The sequence below is a fragment of the Oryza sativa genome, chromosome 3 (genome assembly GCF_034140825.1).
Source record: "Oryza sativa Japonica Group chromosome 3, ASM3414082v1".
NCBI lineage: Eukaryota > Viridiplantae > Streptophyta > Magnoliopsida > Poales > Poaceae > Oryza > Oryza sativa.
The window spans coordinates 11,560,891-11,587,108 of record NC_089037.1 but is presented as its reverse complement, the minus strand read 5'-3'; the positions used below and the strand labels follow the sequence as shown (position 1 = coordinate 11,587,108).

The 26,218-nt window shown below is 45.3% G+C and overlaps 4 protein-coding genes across 6 annotated transcripts; 1 reads left to right on the top strand and 3 right to left on the bottom strand.

Annotated features, from left to right (window-relative positions):
• The first annotated feature begins 576 nt into the window (after positions 1 to 576).
• Positions 577 to 6,275, top strand: LOC4332665 (CBL-interacting protein kinase 31-like). 3 transcript variants are annotated; one of them, XM_066308141.1, is made up of 16 exons: positions 578 to 666; positions 2,194 to 2,432; positions 2,859 to 2,987; positions 3,342 to 3,404; positions 3,512 to 3,583; positions 3,702 to 3,809; positions 3,891 to 3,971; positions 4,065 to 4,118; positions 4,222 to 4,347; positions 4,428 to 4,517; positions 4,811 to 4,933; positions 5,027 to 5,137; positions 5,282 to 5,395; positions 5,532 to 5,588; positions 5,668 to 5,742; positions 5,834 to 6,275. In XM_066308141.1, exons 4-16 carry the CDS (start codon positions 3,363 to 3,365, stop codon positions 5,915 to 5,917), a joined length of 1,137 nt encoding a protein of 378 aa, XP_066164238.1. In that variant the 5' UTR covers positions 578 to 666; positions 2,194 to 2,432; positions 2,859 to 2,987; positions 3,342 to 3,362; the 3' UTR covers positions 5,918 to 6,275. The 3 variants fall into 3 exon arrangements, with proteins under 3 accessions (NP_001389076.1, XP_066164238.1, XP_015631097.1); XM_015775611.3 differs by having other exon boundaries at positions 2,811 to 2,987; NM_001402147.1 differs by lacking the exon at positions 2,859 to 2,987 and having other exon boundaries at positions 577 to 666.
• Positions 6,276 to 8,091: 1,816 nt separating this feature from the next.
• LOC4332664 (calmodulin-1) lies at positions 8,092 to 9,867 on the bottom strand. Its single transcript, XM_015775616.3, has 2 exons — positions 9,661 to 9,867; positions 8,092 to 8,830 (listed from the first exon to the last, which is right to left on the bottom strand). Exons 1-2 carry the CDS (start codon positions 9,734 to 9,736, stop codon positions 8,457 to 8,459), a joined length of 450 nt encoding a protein of 149 aa, XP_015631102.1. The 5' UTR covers positions 9,737 to 9,867; the 3' UTR covers positions 8,092 to 8,456.
• A 3,045-nt stretch (positions 9,868 to 12,912) lies between these two features.
• LOC107277387 (uncharacterized) lies at positions 12,913 to 14,759 on the bottom strand. The gene is made up of 2 exons (XM_015775615.3): positions 13,727 to 14,759; positions 12,913 to 13,600 (listed from the first exon to the last, which is right to left on the bottom strand). Exons 1-2 carry the CDS (start codon positions 14,622 to 14,624, stop codon positions 13,200 to 13,202), a joined length of 1,299 nt encoding a protein of 432 aa, XP_015631101.1. The 5' UTR covers positions 14,625 to 14,759; the 3' UTR covers positions 12,913 to 13,199.
• A 5,477-nt stretch (positions 14,760 to 20,236) lies between these two features.
• Positions 20,237 to 24,966, bottom strand: LOC4332663 (SNF1-related protein kinase regulatory subunit beta-1). Its single transcript, XM_015777463.3, has 4 exons — positions 24,589 to 24,966; positions 22,026 to 22,207; positions 21,772 to 21,934; positions 20,237 to 20,954 (listed from the first exon to the last, which is right to left on the bottom strand). The coding sequence occupies exons 1-4, from the start codon at positions 24,814 to 24,816 to the stop codon at positions 20,640 to 20,642; spliced, it is 888 nt and encodes a 295-aa protein (XP_015632949.1). The 5' UTR covers positions 24,817 to 24,966; the 3' UTR covers positions 20,237 to 20,639.
• Between the last annotated feature and the right edge of the window lie 1,252 nt (positions 24,967 to 26,218).

The following is a 26,218-nucleotide window of genomic DNA, read 5'->3' as shown; positions in this document are numbered from 1 at the left end:
AATTTTGGAGCTAACAATTAACTACACTATTAACCTTGCCCTTAGAATGAAAAACTGTCCACGCATGCGACTTGAAACTCGTACTGGTTCTAAATAGATATCTGAAGATTTTGAGCTTTTGCCGTAACAATTGAAACGGCATGCAGTAAGGATTCGAAAGACTGTTAACTGAACGAAGTTTAAGGTAGTAATTAATTAACTTTACTAGCGAAGGCCATTGTAAACTGTCAGAGTTCTTCGTGGCTTCCCGCTGTGAGAGAAGTGGCTGCCTCTCGGTTCTCACCAAGCAGTCGAAAATGCCAGAACAGCGACCAGATAGGATCATCGTGCCATGCAGGCATGCAGCCTTTGAGAACTGAAAGAGCCGGTGAAAGTCCTGCAAAGCGAAAAGCAAATGAACAAACATCTGCCTGTGCTGCTGCCTCGCCTCGCTGTCCTTTTCCGGTGGGTTGCCGCTGCTAACCTCTGCCTCCGCGATACGTGACACGTCATCCTCCCCCCACCCCACCCCATGCTTGCACCCCCCCCCCCCCCCTCCCTCCCTTATTACCACCACCCCCCTCCTCCATCCTCCTCTGCTCCTCCAACCTGGCTCAGTTTCCTCCTGTTCTTGAGAGAACTGAATCTGCTGTCCAGCTGCTGCTCCGGCTGGTCTCTGAGTTGAAGGTAAGGTTAATCGGTGTCTCTCAGCCTGAATGAATTTGTCTATCTCCTATGGCTTTGTGGTGGTTGAATTTTGCGTTCTGGGGATGTTAGGACCTTCTTGTTGGGACAATTTCTGAGATTCTGGCTTGCTTTGGATGGGTTGGGGGAAGAGTTAGGTGCTTGCTGGTGTGTATTTCTTTTGCATTTCGGTTGTCCTGTGAAGGATGCGTGTTCTCGGCATTTCCAGCTCATTGTGTCTTTGCCCTTCAGATAACAGTTATCCTCGTGCTTTTCCTTTTTCTTTCAGCAAAACATATCTGGACTTCTGTACAAGTGCTTTTTTTTTCTTCTTTGGACGATATTTTGTTTTGCATTCTAGTGATTCTGTACAAGTGCCATCTGATAGCATATCATCATTCGGCAACTGGTGATTTCCCCTATGCGGTCTTTCATGTACTTGCATGATTGAACATATGGCAGTGCTTCTGTCGGATGCTATCGATGTTTTACTTGCGAAAGGCCGGGGAACTTTTTGCAGATCTTGAGGTTTTTAGTAGTGATGCAGTCATTCAAAAAGATAACCTTGTGCTGGTCCTTTTGCCTTTCGGCTGCACTTGCATGTGCGTTTTCTCAGAGATGCTGCATCTCCAGCTCAGCTTCTGTCATCAGTCATTAGTCATTGCCATCTTTTATGTGGATAAAGTCAAAGTTAATTTAGCACCGCTGTTTTGGAGTTGTTTGGTCATTTTATATATTTTCATCAGGTGTTGTTTACTGTTCCTGGTACTAAAATTTCGAATTTACAAATGACTACCTCATTCTCCTTTCTTTTTTTCCTTTTTCCTTGTGGCAGACCGGTTCCTGAAAGAATATTCTTTTCATGAAATGTACTTCCGGTTTTTTAAATAGAATGATTAAATTACAGTAGGATGAATAACTAAATTTGTCGATATGCCTTGTACCGGTACTCCTTGTTAGTTCTTAGTGAATCTATGTATACTATTGCTTGTCAAATTGTGAATTTTACTATCAGCTGTATGTATGTCTATTGAAGAACTCTCAACAGTTCTAACTTCCTAAGATGTTTTAATCAATTCTTGCTACCAACCTGGATACAGTATTCTCCGTAGTTTTTTCTTCATTTTTTTTTTAAAGAGATCTATTGAGAGTCCTTGGTACCCATCTTCTGTAGAATTGTCCATGTGAACAGTTGCTTCAAGATTTCTGCTGCATCTGTGATACGGTATCACTGATACTGTAGTGATCAGATCCAAAACACATATATAGTTCGCCACCATTCTAAAACACATGTTTGTGTGATCAGATCTAGCTCGCCACCATATATAGTTCAGGTTTTCAAGTTGTAATATCACTTGCCTTTTGCGATAGATATGACAACACACTTTGTGTCAGGCTGTCCCAATTTTCTCTGAATTTTCTCTCATATATCATGATTTAGTTATGGCTTTTGTTCCTTGACATTTCAATGTCTAATTGTCCAATGTTAAGTAAATCCTTTTCATAGCCTGATTTATTGAATACTTGCAGGTACTTGAATAACTTGAAGGTTCCTAGGAACCTTCATTTGTTGGAAGATGTATAGGGCTAAGAGGGCTGCATTATCTCCAAAGGTGAAGCGCCGTGTAGGGAAGTATGAGCTCGGGCGCACCATTGGAGAAGGAACCTTTGCAAAGGTCCGGTTTGCGAAGAACACTGAAAATGACGAACCAGTTGCTATCAAAATCCTTGACAAGGAGAAGGTTCAGAAGCACAGATTGGTTGAACAGGTCATTCTCAGGCATTTATTTTTTGGAGCAATTCTCAATCAATTCCCTTATAAGGCATTGCATCAGTTTTTTTATCAATCACTGTGTTCGTCCAATATCTTTAATTCATATATCAGACTAACCTCTGTGATTCAGTCCACTAGGAATATCCTTTTTTGAGGTAAACAGTCCACTAGGAATAAAGTGGTCAAAAATCGAAGTTTCCTATATCGCTTTCAGTAAACCATACAGCCAATCTTACCATCATTTGTAATAGTCAACAAAGTTTACCTCCCAAAAAAATGTATGTTTCTTACGTAATTGACCACATGTGTAATTGAAATATGTGATTTTCTTTCATCAACATTTACTACAATCAACTTGCATCTTTGTATCAAGGAACAAAACTGAAGAAAAAATTTTCTTCCTTGGATGTTGCCGTGCCAGCATGGGAGCATAGGAAGATGTAACTTCAATTAAGAATGATTCCGTGTCCACATGACTACGTACATATTTGCATGACATCGAGATATACCCAAATGGTGATCTTCCAGTTGAAGTCATATTACCAACTCAGTATGTTCTCCTGGTGCCTTGTGCTGTTTCTAATTGCTGTCAACTTTATGAAAAGTTGAAGTAAAAAGAAAGGACCTCATTTTGTACAATTCAAGATATGTTTTGCCCATGCCACATGGATGTTCATGTTCTCAATTCCATTGAATAGGCTTTGCTCTTCATTATACTGTTCTAACCATAGAGATTTTAGACACAGAATAACATTAGATGCAAAAGTTGTGGTTAGAACTCATAACACAAATGTATAGTTTTACATATGTGCAATTCCAAGGAACAAATCACATATACATTTTTGAAAGGAAGAAATTATTTATTTGATATTTTTATGCTCATGCCATTCTAAATTCAATGCAGATTAGGCGTGAAATTTGTACTATGAAGTTAGTAAAGCATCCTAATGTTGTTCGGCTGTTCGAGGTAAAGTCACAAAGTGGCCTGCACTTCATGATTTATCAAACCTCTTAAAAATATGTTTATTCATGCCAACAGTAATAACCTTAGGCTGAAAAATATGTCTACCTCAGGTCATGGGAAGTAAAGCAAGAATTTTCATTGTTCTGGAATATGTTACTGGAGGAGAGCTCTTTGAAATCATTGTAAGTGCCAATTTGAGATCTAAAACTTATGAAAGGATTGCCCGATGTCAGAATATTGATTCATGGTATATTATCATGTTATGTTGATTTTAACTGACATTATATACCAATTACAAAGGCAACTAATGGAAGGTTGAAGGAGGAGGAAGCACGAAAATACTTTCAACAACTTATCAATGCAGTTGACTACTGCCACAGTAGGGGTGTGTACCACAGAGACTTGAAGGTAAAGGCTTAACGTCCTGATCATGAACAAGTGAGCAACAACTGTTATGAGCATATGCTGATCTTTAACATGCGTTTTCAGTTAGAAAATTTGCTGCTTGATGCTTCTGGAAACCTGAAAGTATCTGACTTTGGTTTGAGTGCTTTAACCGAGCAAGTGAAGGTATCATAATGTTCTCAATAATAGTTGCGTTGTTGTTCTTGTTTGGCCTTTTAAATTATCACTGGTCTGATATTATTGAATTCACCTATACAGGCTGACGGTTTGCTGCACACGACATGTGGAACTCCTAATTATGTTGCTCCAGAGGTAATCTTTTTTTTCTTGTCATAGTAGATTAGTATTACACATGTTGATTGCACATTGGCACTACATTAACATTTCTAACATAGTGTTTGATCTGTTCCTGTAGGTGATTGAGGACAGAGGCTATGATGGGGCAGCTGCAGATATCTGGTCTTGTGGGGTAATCCTTTATGTTCTGCTTGCTGGGTTTTTACCATTTGAGGATGACAACATCATTGCTCTTTATAAAAAGGTAATACATACAAAAACTATACAAAACACCCAGGTTTTGTGAATGCCAATTATTTTTTCTTACTCTCTTCTCGATCACAGATCTCTGAAGCTCAGTTTACCTGTCCCTCTTGGTTTTCTACTGGAGCTAAGAAGCTGATCACCAGAATTCTGGATCCCAACCCTACAACTGTAAGCTTCGTATAAATTTTGAGATCTTATTGCTCAAAGGACTCAGATATACAGTAGGCTAAAACATATCTAAACAGAACTACAAGCATTTTGAGCAAGCAATAATCAGTCGTGGAACGAATGTGGTTTTATGCGTCTATGACTAGGTGGATCTTTCACATTGAAATGAAATTTGTTTACAACCTTGCATCTTTTATTGTTTAACCGAGTCGTTCTGTTAACCTTTTCAATTCCAAAAAGTAGTCATTGAACCCCAATTTACCTGATTTCTGCCATTGTTGAATTTTGTGCAGAGGATCACCATTTCTCAAATACTGGAAGATCCTTGGTTCAAAAAGGGTTACAAACCGCCTGTATTTGACGAGAAATATGAAACTAGTTTTGACGATGTCGATGCTGCTTTTGGAGACTCCGAAGTGAGTCAATTGGACTATTTATTTCAAAACATTCAGCCTCTTGTGGTAGGAATAAGAGGATTAACTTTTTTTTATACATTTACCGATTAACAGGACCGGCATGTCAAAGAAGAAACTGAAGATCAGCCTACCTCTATGAACGCGTTTGAACTCATTTCACTGAATCAGGCACTGAATCTGGACAATTTGTTCGAGGCAAAAAAGGTCAGATAATTCTGCTCCAATTAGTAAAGTATATTATAACCCTTTCAATATTATAGTTCCCCATTTTTCAGAACCAGTTTGTTTTTGTGAAGTATTTTAAAAACTATCATTGCAGTGGACTAATTAGTGCAAATATTGTTACAGGAGTATAAAAGAGAGACAAGATTCACATCACAATGTCCTCCAAAAGAAATTATCACCAAGATTGAAGAAGCTGCAAAGCCACTTGGATTTGATATTCAAAAGAAAAATTACAAGGTATTCATATAGCCTACTATGTGCACAGAGAAACTTCTCTTACTACTCCCACATACATCAAAAGTTATCAGGAAATAAAGTTCTTACAACCGACTTCCATACCTCGAGTCCTACTAAGTTTGTTTGTTCACTCCAGATGCGCATGGAGAACCTGAAAGCAGGTAGAAAAGGCAATCTCAATGTTGCAACTGAGGTAAGTTGAAACCCCATTCTAACAAAATACTGAAAACATCAAGGAACCACTGTTCACTGAGATTTATGACCAATAATAGGTTTTCCAAGTAGCTCCATCCTTACATGTGGTTGAGCTCAAGAAGGCAAAGGGGGACACTCTGGAGTTCCAAAAGGTGCCATTCTTTGACACCGGAAATTTCGCTATTTCCAACTTGCTATTTACTGCCAAGTTTAACCAAAATCAATTCTGCTGTGAAACAACAGTTCTACAGAACCCTGTCGACCCAGCTCAAGGACGTGGTCTGGAAGTGCGACGGCGAGGTCGAAGGCAACGGCGCCGCGGCGTGAACGTGGTTTTTGCCATGGCTTTCGGGGCACCGGTTCTTCGTGTACATAGCTGCTCTGCCATCATCAATGGGGTGTTCGCCGTAGAGTAGCTTTTTGTAACAAGAGAAAAAGGAAAGAAAAAAAGAGAGGGAAAGATTCGTTGGTTCGTTGATAGGTAGGCTGCTCCGATGAAACAACGGGCGCGATGCCTGCTGTGGATGAGCTTGTCGCCGTGTTAGTTCATTTATTCTGTGGCCTCGGAAGGTTGTAACGGGACACAATCAGATGCCGCAATGCAACGGGCTGACAGTTTGTGAGTTTCAAACAACATTTGAATAAGTCTAGCCTCCTCCGTCAACTATAGGCGGAGTTTGATTCACGTTCTTCTACGGTTCAACCGTAAAACTAGGTATATAGACTTTCTCAACATTTAAAGTGCCATGAAGAATAAAACCACTTAAGAAGGTAAATTGATTATGTTTAAACAGTAAACGGTTTTGCAGTTGATTGAAGGATGTAATCAAACTCGGCCAGGCCTATAGTTGAGGGACGTAGAACGGACTTATTCCAACAACGTTTGCTTGGCTCCGTCGTCTCGGTAGCTCGATTCTTGTTCTCTTTTAGCTCTGCGATGAGTTCGAGCTGAGCAGTGTGCTCGAAATGGAATAAGTTTACTTTAGGTCTCTCAATTAGTTGTCAAGTCTAAAATTCATTCCTGAATCGCAATACTAGATATGATGCATCCCTCAACTTCCAAAACCAGTACAAATAAAAGTCTTAAGGCGGTTTGGACAATGGTTTTGGCTGACGTGATGCCTACGTGGTGTTGTCGTGACAATTAAAGTTAGAAAAAAACTATAGGGCCCACATGTCAATGAGTGTTTGACTAAAAATTAAATAAATGCAGTGAAACCCACCTCATCACCCATCTCTTTCCCCTTCTCTTCCTTCCAGTGCCGACCCTAGGCCTAGGCCGATTGTGCGACCTCCTAGGACCCAGAGTGGAGGGAGGTCCGCCACCACCACCCCAAACAGCCCAGCCACCTAGCATTCAAAGCCGCAAGCCAGGAAGGCATGGAGAGGGCCACGGTGGGTGATGACGACATGAAGGCGTCATCGTCCTCGTCATCAGAGAGGAAGGATGGCGGAGCGCGCAGGGAGGGCGCAACGGGATGCCGCTATTGTGCATTAAGACGCGCACCCTGAACAGGTCCGAGCGCTGCTCAAGGGTTTTGCTCCCGCCGCCCCCATCGCTGTTGCTCCTCCACCGTCGCCGCTGGTTGCCGTCGTCGTTCCCGCCCTCGCACTGACCTCGTCACAGTTGCCCTCGCACCACCCTCCATACTCACTGCGTCTAGTGAGGAGGGAGGAGAGGATGGGATGGACTGGTGGGGAGGTTGAGAGGTGGTGGAGAGAGATGGGAAAGAAAGAAGAGGGGAGGATAAAGGAATAAGATGAATCTTGACGTGTGAGTCCCACGTGCAGATGAGGAGATGGATGCAAAATGTGACGGCAGTGGCACGGTTACGAATAGACGAATTATAATAGCATTTATATGAAATGGCATATTTGCAATCGCATGGATCGAATTAACCCTATCTTTTACCCTTGATAGAAATGTCTCTCTCAACCATAAAACCGGGTATAACACCTCCCCTATCCTTTAAAACCGATGCAAATTGACTCAGGTGAGGCCTAGGATAGGGGAGGTGTTATTCCCGGTTTTACAGTTGAGGAAGATGATTCGATCATAGGTAAAAGATAAAGGATGAAAAATAGACTTATTCCTAACTGTTCTAGTCTATCTGTCTCCCTCTCTCCCGAAAGCAGTTCGCATCCAATCCTTACCAAAACCACGTGCTCTCGCAGCACCACTGCACCAGTTGAGCCTCGATGCCAACACACACATGTCCTCCATGGGACCATGCGACTAAGTCAAGACCGCGCGAGCAAAGCAGGCCAGGCCGCCCCTCTGACGAAAAAGACAGCCACCCCAACGAGGTCAGAGTCTCAGAGAGGCCATCTGGATGGACAACACGAATCACGATTCAGAACACCTACCTACCATAACCAAAACTGAAACCCGGCCAAACTTCACCGAACATAGCAGCAGCCAGCCAGACACTCCGAGATGCTTCACATGCGACCTGACTTTTCAACCAAGAGGTCCAAAACAATCTGAATAACCAATAGGATAACGGCAACGGAAAGCAACTGCCTGTTCATTGATGGATGATGCTAAAAATGATCCGATCAGATCTGACGGAAAAGAAAAACAGTGCTACAAAAAGACGGGACTCAACTGCAATGCAATTCAGGGTTCGGAGAGATCAGAGCAAGCCTTAACAGATTCACACAGAAAAATCAAGCAAGAAGTTCCATGGCACACCGGAGAGACTGGAGAGATAGAAAAATGTTCAGCAACTACAACTAGTACGGTTCGGTTTTCTTCATCAGGGAAGACGACTGAAACCAGTGTTTGCATCCCCTTACTAATACGGCAATGCACGGTTTCCTCCTCCCAGGGTACTATGCCATCATCGGCAGGGGAAGTGGTGCCTCACTTGGCCATCATGACCTTGACGAACTCCTCGTAGTTGATCTGGCCGTCACCGTCGACGTCGGCTTCGCGGATCATCTCGTCGACCTCCTCGTCGGTCAGCTTCTCGCCGAGGTTGGTCATGACGTGGCGGAGCTCGGCGGCGGAGATGAAGCCGTTCTGGTCTTTGTCGAACACCCTGAACGCCTCCTTGAGCTCCTCCTCCGAGTCGGTGTCCTTCATCTTGCGTGCCATCAGGTTGAGGAACTCCGGGAAGTCGATGGTGCCGTTGCCGTCCGCGTCGACCTCGTTGATCATGTCCTGGAGCTCGGCCTCCGTTGGGTTCTGCCCCAGCGAACGCATCACGGTTCCCAGCTCCTTGGTTGTGATGCAACCTGCCAAATGTGACATCACGGACAGATTTCAGATCATCTTCACATTGCTACTAGTGACTATTCCATTAGTTAGCACATGCTTTCAACTAAAGCAAACAACTAACAGCCAGCTACATCAAAGACATGTAGGAACAGATCAAGCTGCACCCGATCCGATAAATTATTATGTCGAGCTTGACAACTAAGCCATGATCATCCAGGTTTTATGCAACATGCCCAATGTAAACAAACCACGTAATCCTTACAAATTCATGCTTTTCACAGAGCATAATTCAGATGAACATCAAAATGCAATCTATATATAATAATCATGGCAAATACTGCTATGAACACGTAAACTCTGAAAATAGTTCTTAATCTCCGTTGCTAAAGATCTTTGGATCTATTAGTCTACCATCCATCTGCTATAATCATCCTGAAACTACACTATTTCTAGTTCTCAACGTGTCAAAATTTTGTGCACGCTGGGATCGGATCTAAGGCATCCGGATCCGCGATCCAATGGCAAAAGCAGAGGAACACAAAGGTCCCCATCTCGAGACATGCCAAGCCGCTGCGGCGCATCGCAACAGTTGCAGTTTCATCTTTAAGGGAAGCCACTAATTAATCTAACCCAATAAGCTCTACAGCTCGGTAAAATTCTCGGAGTAAATTTTCCAGATTAAGCGTAACACGAGATCTTCACATTATGTAGTGCGCACAGTGTAAGACAGCGATGCAAAATTCGAGCGGTTAGCGAAGAACGCCCAAAATATTCTGCTACAACGACATGGATATCCAGAATAACAGCAAGCTGCAAGAACAGGGATGAGGAGAGGGTGTTCTTTTACCATCGCCGTCCTTGTCGAAGAGGCTGAAGGCCTCCTTGAACTCGGCGATCTGGTCGTCGGTGAGCTGGTCCGCCATGCCGCTGGGCTTAGCCTGGCTTCTTCCTCCTCCTCTTCTTCTTCTTCTTCGCTTCTCTCACCGAGCGCGCGAGGAGGCGAGGGGTGGGGAAGACGAGACCGTCGCGGAGAGAATGGCTGGGAGCGATCTGTGGCCTCGCGTCCGGGAAATTTCGCCGGCCTTTATACCCGCCCGCCCGTTCCCCGACCGGCCCGTTCCGCCGTCCACGCCTCCCGTTAACGTCGCGCCCCCGCGAATTCCCCAAACTACCCCCCCTTCAATTCCTCTCTCTCCCTCTCACTCCCCCGTCTCCTCCTGATCAATCAACCAAGATATGCGCGGCTGTACTTTCCTAACGTCCCTCGTCTCGTTGGCACAGGCTGGAGTGGAGGACGCGTTGCGATGCTCGCAACGTGCGACGGGCAAAGCGGTCACCGACCGCGACGCGACATGGGCGCCACGAGTCCACGACGACGCGCGCGAGTCCGTCGCTGGCTCGCGCGGTGGTGTTGTCAGCGTCGTTGGTACTATGTTAGGATGTGATTTTGTAACATTTGTAGTGCATGAATATCTTCTTTCCGTCTGAAGGTATGTATATACATGTGCACCCCATCAATCCATCATGATTTGGCTCTTACTAGCGTTTTTTTTCTCCGCGGTGTTATGTTTTATCTGGACTTGTATAAGTTCTATATATGTATGACGTGCATGGATGGCATCATTATACCGAGCACCGAGCAAGTAGGACACAGGGCAACATGCGAGGACATTTTGGTCACACGGTGCAACGTCGAGGGACAAGGCCTGTGAATTGCGGGAACGTGCTGCCATGTGGTACAGTCAACCTGCCCATGACTTCCAAAAGAGGGACCGGCTCCGTGTCAGTTTTCCAGGAGGCCGGAGATTACCGTACTACCCCGGACGCGGTCTGGACGCGGAGTGATGATTTCCCTCTTTTATTTTTCCACTTTCCAAAAAAATTATTCAAAGCTGCAAATCCGGCCGGTGCCACGTCACCAGCGCAGATCGTGAATACTTCTGATGGGCCCCGGGCCAGTGTGTTCAGCCGGCCCATCATGCCGTTGTCGCTTGTCAGGAATAGAACGTAACGTACCCCAAGTTGACATCGCCAGAAGCCCACGAGCCCTTCCTCTTCTCTTTTTGAGGCTTCGAACTTCTTGATCAGAGAGCAAGGAGTCGCGAGGTCGCTCATGGCGGTCGGTCGCTTTGCATCCTTTCACCTTTCTTTGGGAAAAGCCTGGGAGAGGAGATTTGGATCGCTTGCTCCGGCAACATCAGCAGGGAGGATTGGGATCTGGTCAAGGCGAGATTATACATGCAGGCAGATCGCACCGCTGCAGCCAATCATCGCAGCCTGCAGAGAAGCACGGTGAAAGCGTCCAAAGCGGCGAGTAAAATGGGCAGCAATGCACGTGGTAGCTTTCTTTGGCGAAAGCTAGCAAGATCACATCCCTGTCTTTTTTCGCCGTAGCAAATGGGCCCAGATCTAGCTGCGGAGAGCCTTCGGTGCTGGGCTGGACGCCTGGACCTGATCAACGTCTCTCTTTCGCTTTCGCTTCTTCTTTTCTCCCTTTTTCTTTTCTTTCTTTCGCTTTTTTTGGTTTCTTCAAGGCTCTATACCGCAAATCTGTACGTACTAGTAACTTTCAACTTGCCAAGAAGTTCTACTTGTAAGCTTGCAGAGTTGCGGACTTGCGGTTCCACATTATTCCGTGAATTCAGTATCATTGTACCGAGAAGGTGCACTGTCCACTCAACCTCCGGATCTCATATACATACCCAGCACACCACAAGTTCTGAATGTTCTTGAAATTAACAATTCATAGTGATGAGTTCTTAATAAACGCACCTTTTCTGCCCTACATGGCCAGTTAGTTCTCCACAAGCATGCACTGATCACTGCTCTTCTAATATGAAGATTCTCTGAAGTTTTCCTGAAGAGAAGACTGAAGTTTAACTAGCATCTTGCCCTTAAAAAAAAGTAACAGTATTTGTCATGCTCATTCAGAAAGATTTGTCGAGGCAAGCAGTCAAAACAGTATAGTACACTAGCACTTTGGTTGGCCGCTAGCTTCCTGCACCATACGACGATACTAGCAGGCCAGTGCTGATGTTTTTTTGGCGGCAATGGCACGGTAAATATTTGGTCCCTGAATAGGAGGACACATCGTGCAAAGTTATCGCAAAAGCTCGCTGCAAGCATGGAGCAAAGTCTAGGCAACCACAGGCCGTAGGTACAGGATATTCCAATCAGCTGGCCTAGCCCTGCCGTGCACCTAAGCTACCAGCTGCAATCACTGAATTCCAAGCATCTCCCTTTTCTTTTCTTTTGTTCAGAATCTGCACTTCTTTTTTTTTTTACTATTTCACAAACAAAGGAGGGGGGGGGGGGGTGTACTCTCACAAACGAATACTCCTACAAAATGTGGTGTATATTTTCTCAGATTTGTTGAACTGTGCCAAGCTACCTAGCCACACCCAAACATTTCTCATGCCACTCTGCAATCCGCATTTTTCCGTCAGAAATTGAGGATTATGACAAGGGAAGAAAGAGCAGACTCTTACCAAAAATAAAAAATAAAAATGAAGGCGAATGAACATATTCCATATCTCGATGAACTTTCAGAAATCCAGACAAAACTGTACTGTACCACTCATGGAATAGTACTATAGCGTAGTAAGTTTCATGTACTAATCTTGATTACTCCGATTATTGGTGTACTTAGACCCTGGCAGCTAGCATAATCATATCGAGCCCGTTGTCAGTTGCTTCTTTGTGTGGTTGGTACTACTTGCCTGCTGGGCAGCTGTAGTAGAGCCCTCACCTCATCGATCGGTAGGGACGGGGAAACTGTTTTAAACTCTTGGGTGGACGTCCATCCGTTTCCTACATGTTATCTAAATGGTTATAAAAAAATTTAAAAGAATTGACATGATAGGTTAATATGTAATATATCACTTCACAAACATGCAAGTTCAAATTCGACTTCTATAAATTGTAACAAAAATAACAAATTTGACTGTGAATATACGTATACTAGTTAAAGTTTGATTTGTTATGTTTGTTACAACTTGTAGAAGTCGAATTTGAACTTGCATGTTTGTGAAGTGATATATTACATATTAACCTATCTTGTGATTTTTTTTAGAATTATTTTATAATTATTTAAGTGACATGAAAGAAACGAGTGGACTTCCACCCGAGAGATTAGAATCCATCCTCGTAGGGACGGTAGTAGCAACAGGCAGTTCCCACATTTTGTGAAGAGTTGCATCACTTTTATTGCCCTCCACCTACAACAGCGTGTACTACGCCAAATGCGTCGCGAATCCTTTTCTTTCAAGGCGGCCATGATGAGATCATGGGCTTGTCAGTGGCTGACACCCATGGAGATGGACTTGGAGACGTACTCGCAGACGCGCGCTAGCTGTAGCGGTTCAATTCCTAGCTTGGTTGTCTCGATCAGAAGACCAGCCTTTTCCTGCACATGGCGGCGCCGGCGCCGTGGACGAACGGGTGCGGCGTTGGCGCCGCCGACTGCGCGAGCATCTCCGCGACGACGTCCCCGACCAGGTCGTGCAGGATTGCGCGCTCCAGCGCCGCGCCGACACGGCCGGCCTCGTGCCGCTCCTCGTCGGCGCCATGCCCCCACACCTCCCCCACGCTCTCCGCCATCGCGCGGCTCCGCCCGGATGCCGCCGCCGCCTCGAGGCCCCACCGTCGCCGGTGCCGCCAGCTGATCTCCGACGACGGCGGCGGCGGCGGCGGTATCCACCTCGGTATGGCCTCGATGGCCACCACCGGGTGGTGGTACATGGCGACGGCGTGCAGCTCGTTGCATGGTTTGATCTTGCAATAGTCGCCTATACATAAATATGTTGACCTGTCACTAATTACCGTACTTTGGAAAAAATTAACAACTTGATGGAGTACTTCGCGAATGCAATACGTGAGCAGTATCAGCATGGAGAGGTGCGGCGTGTACGTACCCGAGAAAACGAGCGTGCGAGAGGGCTTCACGATCTTCGATCCGACGGCGGGGGTACCGCAGCTGAGCTTGCGATCTGCATCGAGATCCGTGCAGGGAGACGACCGTTTCCTGCATGGGAATCTCGGGGAGGTGATGGCGTCCAGCACGGAGTCAGGACTCGGGTAGTGCTCCTCGGACCGCGGCTTCTGCGGTGTCGGCGACGGCGACGGATCGACGTCGCGGCTGCCGTCGTCCTTCCACCGGTTGTCTGATCCCTTCCCTGTGGCTTCTGGAGTCGGCGGGGCGTCGGACGCGGCGGCCGCGCGCATCTCGGCGGCGCGGACGGCGGCGATGATCCGCCGCAGCGTCTTGAGGTCCTCGTCGCACTTCTCCAGCGCGCCCAGCAGCTTCCGCCGCTTCTCCGCCGCCGTCTCCGGGGGAGGGGGAGGGGGTCGAGTCGGTAGTGGCCGCGGCGTCGTCGCGGCGGGAGACGGCGGCGCGGACTCCTCCAGGCCCATGAGGCGGGCGACGATGGCCGGCGGCGTCGGGCGGGGGCTGTCGCAGCTGGCCCGGCGGTGCTCCGGCGCGATCGTCGGGCTCCGCGGCGCGTCGCAGGAGCGCCGCCGACGGACCGGAGTCGGCGCTGGATGCATCTGCTGCTGCGGCGGCTGTCCCTGCGACGAAGGTGAATACGTCGCCACCGGCACCTTCTGCCTGAATGGTGGCGGTGGAGACGGCGGAGTGCAGACCACCGGCGGCGCGGCGTTCTTGGCGGTGAGGCGCTTCCGGTGGTGGCTACGGTGGTACGGCGAGAGCAGGCGGAGGAGACCGGCCATGCACCCGACGCTCCGCCGCCGCTGAGCGCCGGATGAGGACGAGGACGCGCCGTGGCGATGGGCTGACTCCGGCGGCTGCATTGCACTAGCTCCCCGCCTCCTGACCGCCGCCGTCAACGACGTCCAAGCGAGAAGCAGCGAAGCGAAGCGTGGCCGCGCGTGGGTGACATTATAATCCGCGCGTGGAGTGGCGCGCAATGACCGAATCGCCCCCGCTGCTCCCCGCGGCAATCACAATAATGGGAAGGGCATCTCCGGTATTCATCGGTGTTAGAAGAGACGGGACAAAAGCTGGGCGAAGTGTCCCGGGTGTATCAGAGTTAAACTGCACTCTGCTGCAGTGTGGCAGCTAGCTAAGCCGCTTTGCTAGCTTGCAGTGGAGGCAGCAGCTGAGCTGCGTTAACGTTGCACACACACACACCAGGCAGGGCAGGCAGTGCAGCGCTGGAGTAATAGTTAATTAAGGTGACATTAATTAAACGTGACAGGGAACAGGGAGTGCTACTGCTACTGCACGCAGGCTTGAATGGGGAGGGCCTAGCTAGTGTGGAGATTAAGGAATAATGATCGCAATCATGTGCGTCGATCCGTGGAGCTCGCAACCACTTGACAGTGGTATATTTGTTGCCGGATTTTACATCAGTGCTGTCTTGGAATGCTTGGGTCTACCCGGGGCCCGGGGCAGGCGAAAGTACACAACTCACTACACATTGGTTAATTACGGGGTACTCCTACTTAATTACTATATCAGCCCCCGGCATGAACTAGGATGATGAGGCGTTTGCTGTTCTTTTCTTTGCTTTAGCTTCAAGTTTACACCTTCTCTGCAAGTATATGGAGTATGTAGATTTGGCTCGGTTGTACATGATTATAAACTTAGATGGAAGCTCGGGCTGTTACAAGATCGATGCGTATATATATGGTTTCCTTCTATCTTCCTTTCTGCGGCAGTAACCCAACTTAGACCGGCCATGCACATAGCCAGTACGCTACTATATAGAGAGTACTAGGATGATGAGTGCCCCTTTTGGGGATTACACACAGCTATTAGCTACTGATCCCAGTACGTACTGGTGATAAGTGCTTTAGGTAGCTTTGATCATGTGTTGCGATTCTTTTGTGCGAGAGGAAAAGGCCAGGGGATTGCAGCGCACCGGCCGCATTTAACGAGGAGCTAGGAGACGGTGAGGAATGTGGATACGTACAGTGGGTAAAAGCAAAGCGAAAGAGGCCGTGGCTGGGGTGGCTGGGCATGCAGAAAAGAAAAGTCTCCATCACTCCGAGGTCGAAACGAATCCTAGGCTAATTTGGACCGGGCATCCGTACGTACCGCCCACGCCCCGCCGCACCGGACGGAGAGGTCTTTTTTTTTTTTTTTGAAACCAACCGGACGGAGAGGTCGATATGGCAAGCCACCAGTTCATTGATTCATTCACCACCGCACGCGCACGCACGTACGCGGCCGGTACATGGCGCCACGGTTCAACGTACATATATATAGCACCCGTGCCGACCTGTACCGCGGGGCGCGCGTGCACGGAACAGAGCAAGTACGCTGCCCATGATCTCGCGTGGTATACTTGTAGGTGTAGGCGCGGCACCTGTACCGGCCGTGTTTCTGTACGAGTGACCGGGTGAGTGCGATGATTCGGTGAGCGGTGATCGATCTCCCGGCTGATCTCCGTGAGACTTGCACGCGCGAGAGAGCGAGAGCGAGAGCTACTAAGGTGGCCCGTGCCCGTGGCCGTCCCGGGCGCGAGTCCGGCCGGAAAGTAGGAGTACGTGAACGTACTAAGCCTGGGGGCGCGAGCGCGCCAGCGTCCAGCGAGAGAGAGCGTGCCGGCCGGCTGCGGGCCTGTGCAGCGGTGTCCGGTAGCGCTCGGTGGTAACGGCCCGGTTAGCGCAACAGACATGTCGGGCGAGCTGCCGAACGATTCCTTCTCGCCCGGACGCTAGCACTCTCCAGTCAGTTAATGAACTTACAGTGCTAATAACCGTTGTATAATGTACTCAGTACATACTCCGGAGTGTTATAGTAGTGCTAATTAAACGTTATAATGCGTGACTATCGTCGAATATTAATTTCTAGCGCACATTAAGTAGAGTGGTTGTGTGTTTATCTTAGAAAGGAGTAGTACGATTGTAGTATGTCTTGTACGGTTTGTTCTATGTATTTACACTCATTGCATCTTAATGTGCGCGATCAACTACGCAGACTTACTGTTTTTCTCTAATTAATTTGTGCCGAAATTTCTACCTATAGTAATTAAACACAGCGTACAAAGAAAACAATGATTCAATGCTGAGATCATGAGTCATGACAAAGTACAGAAGGATGCAAAGGAGAAGGGTTCAAGAACATCTCTCTGTCTATCTGTTAAGTTTCAATGGTTTTCGTAACCGTGTGTTCCATTTTCTACATTCGATATTTCGATTTTATTATGGTCGAGCGATTGGTCGGCTACTAGATATAGAATCCATAATGCTAAAAACACCAGTAATGATATATGATAGACAGCTATGCTCAGTTTTGTACTCCTGCAATTGCACCAATATATCCTGGTTTCATGAAGCTATCCTTGATAAAGCTATCTAGCATGAGGGCATATATACGAAGAAATGAGGGCAGTCAGACAAACCGATATGGGACCGCGATTATAGGGATCAGATTTCTAAATATGGTCGCAAGTGATTTCGCAATACAATTCATTTGCATTCCTGATCTTCCAGATTACTCAATCCCTTTCATATTAAAAGAGACATTTTTTTTCTTAGTAAATTGTATTGACGACACATGAACTTGTCAGGTGAGTGCAATTTATTGCACGAACTTGTAAATACTCGTTTTGATATATGAACTTATCTGATGCCTACAGAGAAAGGCCAAAAAGATACTGCATGGCTAACCTTATTATTGATTTAGGGCTTGATTAGGATACTACGCAAACATATATCAGAGAAGGTTGCTATTAGATATACACCTCTTCAATAAAAAGATAAAATGTGATATAGTGATCGTAGAAAAAAAGTAGGAAAAACCAAGCATTGATATAAGGATTAGAAATATATGGAATTCATCATTTCCACTGAAGAATAAAGTAGAGACTAAATTTATAAATATATCACGTTTTATGCATACTCATTACACGTATACATGTTACATCCTACTAATCAACATCACCTTCGTAAAATTAACATTGCCAAGCCATTTTGGTTCTGGTTCGCACGAACTAAACAAGTTCATGCAAACAAGCATTTTACATGTTTATTTACTAAATTGCATCCACCTAATAAGTTTGTGTACCACCAATATATTTTACTCTTTTTTTCAAACTTTTTTTTAATGTTTGATCAATTTATAGCAAAATTAGTAACAACTATGACATCAATTTAATTTCATTAAATCTAATATTGTATATATTGTTGATAATATGTTTGTTTTAAGTTGAAAATGTTGCTATACTTTTATATAAATTTAATCAAACACAAAGAAGTTTGACTAGTAAACAAGTTAAAGTGTCTTATATATAATATAAAATGGTGGAAGCAACCCTCAGAATAGATGGCTATAAAACACATTCAATAGGGATTGTCTACAATACCACTAGCAATACAGTGATATATAGATATGAAACCACGTATATAAACTACTGCTATTATATCAACAATACTGCACATGATCTAAATTCAAATCGATAGCTTAAGTATAATGCACATTCAATAGGGATTCTTTACAATTCTGTTAGTACAATAGACACTAACACGTGAATCTAAACGCATATTAACCACAGCTACTGTATTAGTAGTACTGCACAGGATGCATCCATAAGGGCACCCACAATGGTTATCTATAAGCTCTCTACAAGAGATCCATGTCAGCATATTTTTCTACTTGGAAGAGATTAAATGAAGAGAGAGAGCAAAGCTATCTACTAACATGGAGATAGTCTATAGAGAAAAACGAGGCAATGGATTAGAGAGCTATAGATACCCATGTAGACATACCATTGAAGTGGTTTACTATTAATCTAGTCTATTGTTGAGGTGTACATGTTTTATAGATAGCACCTTACTTTACCATTGCGGGTGCTCTAATACATTACCTCTTCCTGAGACCTCATCGGACAATGTACGTGGTGATTAGATCCGTAAGAGCATGTACAATAGCAGGCTATAAGCCAGCTAGAAACATATTTTAATGAGATAATAGAGGAGAGAGAAAAACAGCGGGCTACAGATATGTAGCCAGCTATAGCACAGACTCCAAGACATGATGTGTGTATGATATGTGGGACCAAGTATTAATAGTATAGTAAACAACTATTATATGAATTAGCTATTAGATTGGCTATAAATGAATTGGAGCTAGTAGTGAGCTATACTATTGAACTTGCTATAAGACGATCGATGAACCTATCTCAGTCTCACGTACGGCTGCCCCTAAAACTGCATGAAACGCCGCCGACGATAGTTCCCTATCCTGCCAGAGTAGCGCACCAATAATTGCAGCGTAGAGAGCAGTATGTCACTGTTCGCTTTTGTGATTTCTGGAGCAATTACTCACGGCGAGATCGTCGCTTAGGTGTGAGACGATTAGACGTAACCTTTTCAACGGAGGGCGCGGGAACGAGCAACAAAGTTTTCACCGCTGCCTTGGCGCGCGCCATGCTTCTCCGGTTTGCGTTGCGGTAGCTATGCATGGCCTAGCCGCGCACGTACCGCCGCGTTCGTCGCGGCCCGGGAGGCAGCAGCACAGGCGCGCACAGGCGCGAGGTGGCGACGAGCGACCGATGGCGACAGCGAGCGCGGAGCCGCGGAGCGGAGGGGGGGGGGGGGGGGGCCTGCCGACCGAGTATACGTACTATAACGTCGACGTTCATTCATTCAGCCCCCGGCGCCACGGTGGGCCGGACCGAATCATGGTGAAAGAGATGGAGCAGAGGAGTGGGAGTGGGCGAGGCGAGGACGGTTGCCCTGTGCACTCGAGACAGCGCGGGGCAGTGCGGCAGACGGAGGGCGTGAGGAGACAGGCATCATTGATGGGCGTGCCGCCATCCAGCCAGTCAGCCACTGCGGCGACGCTAAAATGATCCGCTCCAATCGATTGGGTTTTGCTGCATCTGCTGCTGCTGCTGCGGCTGCACTCCTTGGTTACCACCCCACGTGGATGCCCCGGCAGCGCTCCTTTTCTTTTTCACCATGGGACGGGAGGTTGGGAGGGGAGGTACTGCACAAGTGCACAATGCACCAACATGGAGCATCATGGAGGGGCCGTGGAGTGTTAAGAGATTTGACACTTCTTACCAGCAGCAATGGCTCCCCTTTTCTGGTTCTTTTACCGTCGCCAACTGTTTCCCAACACCGGAGGAGATGCGCCATCGGCAGGCACGCCTTCTAGAATTCCCCAGTTGACTGAACCAAACTGAATTCCCCAGTTGATTTTAACCAAAACTGCCACTACTACGCGTCTGCAACAGCTAGCCGGAGGCACGACAGGTGTGAGTGTCGCCGCCCATCGCACAATCCTTTTCTCTGCTCGTGTGCGCACAAACTTGATGCACACTACTCTTGCAGCGACTTATGAAGTGGCGAAGCAGCCAAGTATTCCAGCCGGTGCGGAACAGGATGACACTGCGGATAATTTTGCTGCTTTTTCGAGCCTAACAACAGCACTAGGTTGGAAAATCACCTAGTAGTAGTAAAATGAGCACCTCTGTTTTTATTACATTAAGAACAAACAACAGCATCGTTCAAAATAATTAAGAATCTATGGATCACAAGATCTAACTCTGGCACCTAAGATTTCTGTGGATTTCCACGGTTCTAAGTGGTATTTTCTACACATTTCATACCTTGAGCATCGATAACAACGAAATGCTGATATGTAAAAACTCATGATGCTTTGGCCCCTCGGAGGTAAACAAACCAGGGCGCCAGACATCATGATGGTACATCATGTACAACACCAACCAAAGTTCCTGCAAGTTATCGGAAATACTCCTGAACCTGAAGTGCTTTTACAGGAAGCGAGGCCTCGCCCTTGTTGGTTCCGCAGTGAGTTGTCAAGCTAACTTCGACTTCATGGGGGCGACTATGCTATCGTTCAATGGGCTTATACAGGACGACGGTTACATATTTGGACTCAAACCTGTGGGTTAGACCAAGGGCCACCAGCGGATGGGCACCCCAGCCTTTCTCGATGAAGAGGTGGTTGAGGACTATGTGCTGGGGCCGTGCACAACTTTCATCAGAGTTCTGTGAGTTGAGAACACCCAGATGGAGTTGGGATGGAAGAACCGGTGGCTCTTTTGAGAAATCCTTTTCCTCGGGTGCCTGGATACTGTAGCTAGAATCTGGGGATGGGGGAGGCTCAAATTCTGCCACACTCTCAACACTTTCAGGGACAAAATCCTACATATATGACAACACCATCAACAAAACAATGCATAATGTACAATCTTAACAAAAGGGCAAAACAGAACATGCCAAGAGTTCAATTGCTGGCTTAATGTGCTAGGGAAAAAGCATATAAAGAGTCCTATCTTTCTTTCTTATTCTTTAAGTGTCAAAAGAGTTCCTTACTAGTCATTCTGAATGCCTTATTGCCTGCTGAAGTCATGTAATTTAATTGTTTCAGGAGAACAGCGGCTTGTCTAAATTAGCAGTGGCTTATGAAATTATATACTCCCTTCGGGCTGATAATACTTGTCGTTTTGGACAAGGGTGAGGTCAAACTTTAAACTTTTTGATTATGAATAATTTCTAAAACATTCGTCTTCGAAATATGGTGACTATATGTATAGATTAGTCTTAAAAAGTACTTCAATAAAATCATATATTTGTTAACACTTCTATACATATGATAATAGAAAATAGTGGTCAAAGTTGTTTTTTGAAGACCATGCCCTTGTCCAAAACAACAAGTATTATCAACCCGGAGGGAGTAAATTGTTTAGCGTTGCCTGAAAGTGCAGATATTTATCCAGCGAAAAAATTAAGATGTTTATCAAAAGCTTATACATGAACCAGAAATGAACAAAATTTTATACAGGCAGGCATTTTAGCAAGCTCTCCTATCAGTTTAAGCGCTTGGCGAACAGCCTATAGCGCCTGGATTAAGCTAAATGAAGTTGTGCTTCGAATGATCAGTTTCATCATCAAAACTAGCATTTTTCTATTGTCAGTGACCATAATTCAGATCGCTGGTGCAAAAGAACAATATACTCACATGAACATCAAGAAGGTTAACAGCGTTGCCCATGATATCAGTTTCACAAGGAAGATCAGGAAGACATTTCCTTTCTCCATCTACAACAAATCTGTAACGATAAACTCCCGATGGAAGTATCAACAGGAGCGAATGATCTTTCCCAGATTTCTGCATGGGTTTCCTGAAATGTACATATAAACACTATCAGAATCAAGTTCTTGTATTCTGATGCTGCCCTTTTACCAAAAGAGATTTAAAGTTGATTGCTATACCTTGATTTCCAGTTATCCCAGGATCCTTCAACAGATACATTTTTTCCTCCAAGCGTCCACACGATCAAGACAGGAATTTCCTTTTGAGGGGGGCCATCAAATTCCTCTTCTTGTTCATTCATTAAGATCCGGTTGAACACTGGAGTTACATCAGCTGCTCTTTGGAGTGGAGGCACAGGTGTCTGCAATATTGTAGTAGTCAATATACTGACAAAGTTCTTACTCAACACATTAAAACCTATTAATCATTCTGAACAAAACAGATGACAAAATTTACGTTGGACAACAGTATACCAGAGAACTTTTGGAGTAAAGAGATGAGAAATGAACCAAATAGCATGCCCAGAAATATCATGGTCAAAATTGTATTTGGGCATGGTGTGATTTGTAAGAGTTACTAAAACCTATATCAGATGGAAAAATGATCTTGGAACACATGCAATCAAGACATAAGCAGTAAAGTATTGTCAGAATATAAAATATTCCTATAACAAGTATACTCGTCATACAAGCTATGATGTACACCAATCGCATTCTATAATATGATTACAGACCACACAAAATTGGTGCCATATGAATGAAAGAATATAACATGCCAAAGTTAGAACCGTCGTGTCACAAAAGGAAAAATAATGGAACTACCATTCGTGTTGCTGAACAGAGTAGTCCAATTTGAAGCAAAAATAATGTGAAAGAAATATGGAAACATAAGAAGAATGTAAATCATAGATCTAGAGTTTGCACACGTATACATATTTAAGAAAATGCAGCAAGATAGACCACTCCTGTGAGTATAGGTAAAAAAACTGAACTGTCATTTGCCCAATGATTAGAACAAAAACTACCCAAGTAGCAGCAAGAGCAAATATGAAAGCAATGGGGGAATACGAATACCACAAGAATGTAAGCAATGGGGGAATACGAATACCACAAGAATGAAGCAAGTGATAGAACTGCTGGCCTGAATGCCATGTTGAACAGAAAGAAAGAAAAAACTGTGCATACCTATTTTCAAGGAAAAGAAAAAAAAAGATTCACTAAATCTAGGTAAAAACTATAGACAATTCTATAATATAAAGAAGATATTTTCCCCATATTTACTTATTTGGGACAATCAGTCATAAATTAATCTGTTGATCAATGACCACCAATACTAATATGCTAGTATTATGAAATCAACCGCAGTAGTTGAAACAGTGGCACAGCATACAAAATCCAAGGGATATAAAATGGCAACAGTACTAAAATATTCAACACAACAGCTCAAGCAACAATAAATAGCTAATTCTTAATTGCGTTTACTGGTGACTATATATTGATACTGTATTTGAACTAATTAAAGAAATGGCATACCTTGGCAGTGTCTTATCTACTGTAATAATGTCATTTCACATAATAAAGCATATCTTTGTGTGTGAGGTGGTGCAGGATGTTGCACAGTTGCACTGATGATGGAAGGGAGATGCTATCACAATTTTACTATTTCACATGAATAATTGAGTAGCATGTAAAAAAAAGATTGTTTTGGACTACAAATTTAGATTTCACGGGCAATAAGATCATCAAGAAACACAGCATAAAAGGAAATTAGGTTTGTATACATCTTCAGGAACAACAGATGGTGCTCTAGAAAAATTGATGGAAGGTGAACGGAACATCAATCTAATCTAACAGAAGTATTAGAAAAGTTATACATTATGTAGCCAGGCCCCAACCAAACATACTATCCAGTGCATTTAAAATTTGAAAACATCGAATTTTTAAACACAACTAAACATAGGATTGTAGTAAACAAGACCAATTCATTTTGAAAATAAACATCGATTTATTTAGGTTATCTGAAAGTGCTGTAAATGAGAGCAAACCATATGAAATGAACCCACGGAAACATCATTCACATCACGAACTTCCCTCATCAACATTACACCATCTAAATTAATCACAAGACAAGGAACAAGTGAGAATACTACAAATAATCATTCAGTTTGTAAGCATGACCAGAGCTTCAAATAAAACAGCAAAACCCATGATTTTTTTTCTTCAAATACAAGACCAAGCAACTATAATTTACCACAGTGAAGCCTCCCTTTTGAGCTGCACAGTTCAACTGTCTTGGCAAGGAGCTAATCTCGAACGATGTACCACATAGGAATAACCAATCAAAGTTTGCAAGCATGATAGTGAATTGAAGATGATTTTTTTGCTGCATTGTAGTCACAAACAATCATATAAACTACTAGCAAGCAGGCATCTAATTATCCAAATCAAACAACCAACATTCCGTGACGGTACATGCTTCTCCCTATTCTAGCACAGAGATCACACAGTTTATCCTAGAAAGGGTAACACCAATTTACAAGTGAATTATGATAACGCCGAGCCACTTCTAGATCGCTACCAGTCCTCGCATTGGGACCTAGCCAGACCAACCTAATCAGTCGAACCTCCACATCACCCCAACCCACATCCCCGGCAAAACTACGCACGCGCCCGAGCACAACCACTGGGCCAACCGAACGAGCCACCAAACGGAGGGGGAGGGCGCGGGATCTCGTGATCTGACCTGGGGCACGAACATCCGCGGCGAGAGGGAGCGGCCGGGGCTCCCGGGCGGCGATCCGGCGCCCCCGCCGCCCCCGACGACGCCCACCGAGCACGCGCGCCGCACGTGGTTGCCCCCTCCGCCGTACGGCGGGAAGCCGCGCTCCGAGGACCGGACCGACGAGTCCTCGACGTCCCCCTCCCCGGCCGCCGCCGCGGGGTCCTCCTCCCGCCCGCTCGCGTTCCCCATGCCTCCCCCCTCCTCCTCCTCCTCCTCCTGCTGCTGCCCCCCGCCCCGCGGGCGGCGAAGACGTCGGCGAAATCACGGGATGCACCACTCGGCGTCGCGCCAAGCCGCGCCCCGCCCCCGCCCCGCTGCTGTTGCGCGAGGAAGAAAGGTGGGAAGGGGAGGGAGGAGGGGGGCTCGTCTCGTCTTGTACTTGTAAAGCTTTTGGGCTCCTCTCTTGCTCGAATTTACGCGCCATGCCACCACTCGTCCCCCGCCCGTGCACCGCGGTGTCTGGTCACTGTCTCGTGGGGCCCACTTTGTCGGGTAGGCCACTGGTGCACGAGGCTCTAGCGCACGGGAGCGGAGCAGGTGGGTCGCCGTGCTGATGATATACACGGGTGACGTTGAGTGGGCCCCGGTGCCCGGGGTCACGGCTCGCACGTTGGAGGAGAGGAGGAAACCGGGTCCTGGGTGGCGGGTCCAGTGACCCGGAACCCGGTAACGGTCAGCGGCTGTGGCTTGCTTTTTTTTTTTTTGAAAGAAGCACGCGCACACATATGAAAACATACATGTATATCTTACCCCTATGATTATATTCGAAAAACTATGCTAGTTTATCTTAATTTAAATGAAGTCACCACGGTCACACCTCCAAAAGACTGAGCAACCATATCTTAATATTGACGGAATACCATGGCCACATTTTCATCTCCGAAAAATGGACCGGTATATCTTAATATTGACATAGTCACTACGGGCGTTAGCTATCGATGTTTACGTCGCATATCACTTATCGATAGTTACGTCGCGTATCACTAAAAGAATTTATCTTTGATATTAACGAAGCACGAGCACCTCGTTGTCTATGGTTATGCCGTCTATCACTAAAAGAATAATTAGTCGTAAATGGGAGTATCCATATTAAGTTTAGAATTTAAATCGAGTAAATCGGTTCCACCACAAAAAATCTAACTAGTTAAGGTAGACTCACTCTGTATGACTTACATACTGTAAGATTAAAAATAAAGATGTTTGAGATTTATTCATTTACTCATGATAAATTTTAGGGTCTATTCACTTTACGTCATTTTCAATCATACTATTTTCTTTAGTAAAGTTGCCAAAAAAATATCCACGTTTAGTTTGTTGCTAAATTTGGCCAATACATAAGAAATCTTACCAAAATTTTAGTAATATTGCTATCTTGTCAAAATTTTAGCATTACTAAAACTTGGTAAGGTTTATTTTGGCTACAATCTGAACAAGGCCTTTAGACATTTATTTTTATATCCTACGAGAACTTATAATTTTTATGATTTCACAAAATATTTTTCTCGGGATATTCACGCTTGTTTCATTGCTTTGCAGGCTTTTGCCCTTGAATCTCACTGTCGCTGGCGGTCTGATTTCAGTAGTGGATATC

Coding starts and splice junctions, on each gene's coding strand:
- LOC4332663 (XM_015777463.3), bottom strand. CDS start 24,816: ATGGGGAACGCGAGCGGGCGGGAGGAGGACCCCGCGGCGGCGGCCGGG. Junction 22,208..24,588: donor CGCGGATGTTCGTGCCCCAG/GTCAGATCACGA, acceptor ACAATATTGCAG/ACACCTGTGCCTCCACTCCA. Junction 21,935..22,025: donor TGGGATAACTGGAAATCAAG/GTATAGCAATCA, acceptor TGTACATTTCAG/GAAACCCATGCAGAAATCTG.
- LOC107277387 (XM_015775615.3), bottom strand. CDS start 14,624: ATGCAGCCGCCGGAGTCAGCCCATCGCCACGGCGCGTCCTCGTCCTCA. Junction 13,601..13,726: donor TCGCACGCTCGTTTTCTCGG/GTACGTACACGC, acceptor ATTTATGTATAG/GCGACTATTGCAAGATCAAA.
- LOC4332664 (XM_015775616.3), bottom strand. CDS start 9,736: ATGGCGGACCAGCTCACCGACGACCAGATCGCCGAGTTCAAGGAGGCC. Junction 8,831..9,660: donor CTTCGACAAGGACGGCGATG/GTAAAAGAACAC, acceptor CACATTTGGCAG/GTTGCATCACAACCAAGGAG.
- LOC4332665 (NM_001402147.1), top strand. CDS start 2,241: ATGTATAGGGCTAAGAGGGCTGCATTATCTCCAAAGGTGAAGCGCCGT. Junction 3,405..3,511: donor ATGTTGTTCGGCTGTTCGAG/GTAAAGTCACAA, acceptor TGTCTACCTCAG/GTCATGGGAAGTAAAGCAAG. Junction 3,810..3,890: donor TGTACCACAGAGACTTGAAG/GTAAAGGCTTAA, acceptor ATGCGTTTTCAG/TTAGAAAATTTGCTGCTTGA.